This window comes from Mizuhopecten yessoensis, unplaced genomic scaffold, assembly GCF_002113885.1.
Source record: "Mizuhopecten yessoensis strain PY_sf001 unplaced genomic scaffold, ASM211388v2 scaffold6113, whole genome shotgun sequence".
In the NCBI taxonomy this organism is placed as follows: Eukaryota; Metazoa; Mollusca; class Bivalvia; order Pectinida; family Pectinidae; genus Mizuhopecten; species Mizuhopecten yessoensis.
In genome coordinates, this window is record NW_018406386.1 from 521,689 (window position 1) to 523,310 (window position 1,622).

Below are 1,622 nucleotides of genomic sequence, written 5' to 3' on the forward strand. Positions count from 1 at the left end.
CGTAAACAGACAATGCAATGGTGTACACTTTAAATATATTAAACAGACAATGCAATGGTGTACACTTTAGATATAGTAAACAGACAATGTAATGGTGTACACTTAAGATATAGTAAACAGACAATGTAATGGTGTACACTTTAGATATAGTAAACAGACAATGTAATGGTGTACACNCATAGTAAACAGACAATGTAATGGTGTATACTTTAGATATATTAAACAGACAATGTAATGGTGTACACTTTAGATATAGTTAACAGACAATGTAATAGTGTACACTTAAGATATAGTAAACAGACAATGCAATGGTGTACACTTTAGATATAGTTAACAGACAATGTAATGGTGTACAATTTAGATATAGTAAACAGACAATATAATGGTGTACACTTTAGATATCGTAAACAGACAATGTAATGGTGGATACTTTAGATATATTAAACAGACAATGTGATGGTGTACACTTTAGATATAGTAAACAGACAATGTAATGCTGTACACTTTAAATATAGTAAACAGACAATGTAATGGGGAACACTTTAGATATAGTAAACAGACAATATAATGGTGTACACTTTAGATATAGTAAACAGACAATGTAATGGTGTACACTTTAGATATAGTAAACTGACAATGTAATGGTGTACATTTTAGGTATAGTGTGCTGTAGAGGTAATGTTTTTGTCACTATTGGTGTGACCCCGGGTATATCTGACCTTCTACAGGTAGGAATGAGTTGTACTCTATTTGCTAATCCTTGTTTACATCGTACAGATGTGGCCGCTGTCGATTTCCCTGTGGACATCCTGTACAACAGTGCTATTGAGTGGCATGAATCCTTCACTGTGGTGTTGGGGCCAGAGGATCCCACAGGGGCTGTGCTGGGGTTGATCTCCGTCACCACGGTAACCATCCTTGATGACGAAGTGTCTGGAAGTCTGGTTCTACCTGCCCCTCCAGTGGTAAATAAGCTTGTTAATACCAAAAACGAATTGGTTAAATACTTCCAAAAGTAGTTATAGCTCTTGCTTTAAGGGCAAGTAAGTTTATGCCGTGGCATGGCGTCTGTCTTCCATCCGTCCCACAAAGTTGATCAAATTCATTTACCTTCCCTACTTTCAAGGTCACAGGGATCAAATACTTCTCCTAAATATTCTATAGGCCTAGAGTCATGAATGTTGGCCAGTAGCTTACTGGGATAAATCCCCCCAAAAATTGCCAAAAATAACCTTGACATAATTTTAAAGGTCACAATACTTCAACTGAGTTGTCTTGAAAAGGGAAAGGCCTACAGTCATAATATTAACATACCTTCTCCTTTATCTGTACAGGTGGTATCTCTGTTACACTATGATGACGTAGAGACAGGAATCAAGAAGAACCCTTCACCGGGATACCCTCTTATATGTGTATCAGTAAGTAACTGTTTAACACTTCACCAGGATACCCTCTGATATGTGTATCAGTAACTAACTGTTTAACACTTCACCGGGATACCCTCTGATATGTGTATCAGTAACTAACTGTTTAACACTTCACTGGGATATCCTCTGATATGTGTTTCAGTAAGTAACTGTTTAACACTTCACCAGGATACCCTCTGATATGTGTATCAGTAA

General features: G+C 36.9%; 1 protein-coding gene across 1 annotated transcript in view; it reads left to right on the top strand.

Moving 5' to 3' along the window:
- LOC110451514 (extracellular matrix protein FRAS1-like) overlaps positions 1-1,622 on the top strand; it is a 187,604-nt gene that overhangs the window by 174,150 nt on the left and 11,832 nt on the right. Inside the window, exons 53-54 of the mRNA XM_021499579.1 lie at positions 778-965; positions 1,335-1,418. Coding sequence (XP_021355254.1) covers positions 778-965; positions 1,335-1,418 — 272 coding nt within the window. The remainder of the gene's footprint in view (positions 1-777; positions 966-1,334; positions 1,419-1,622) is intronic.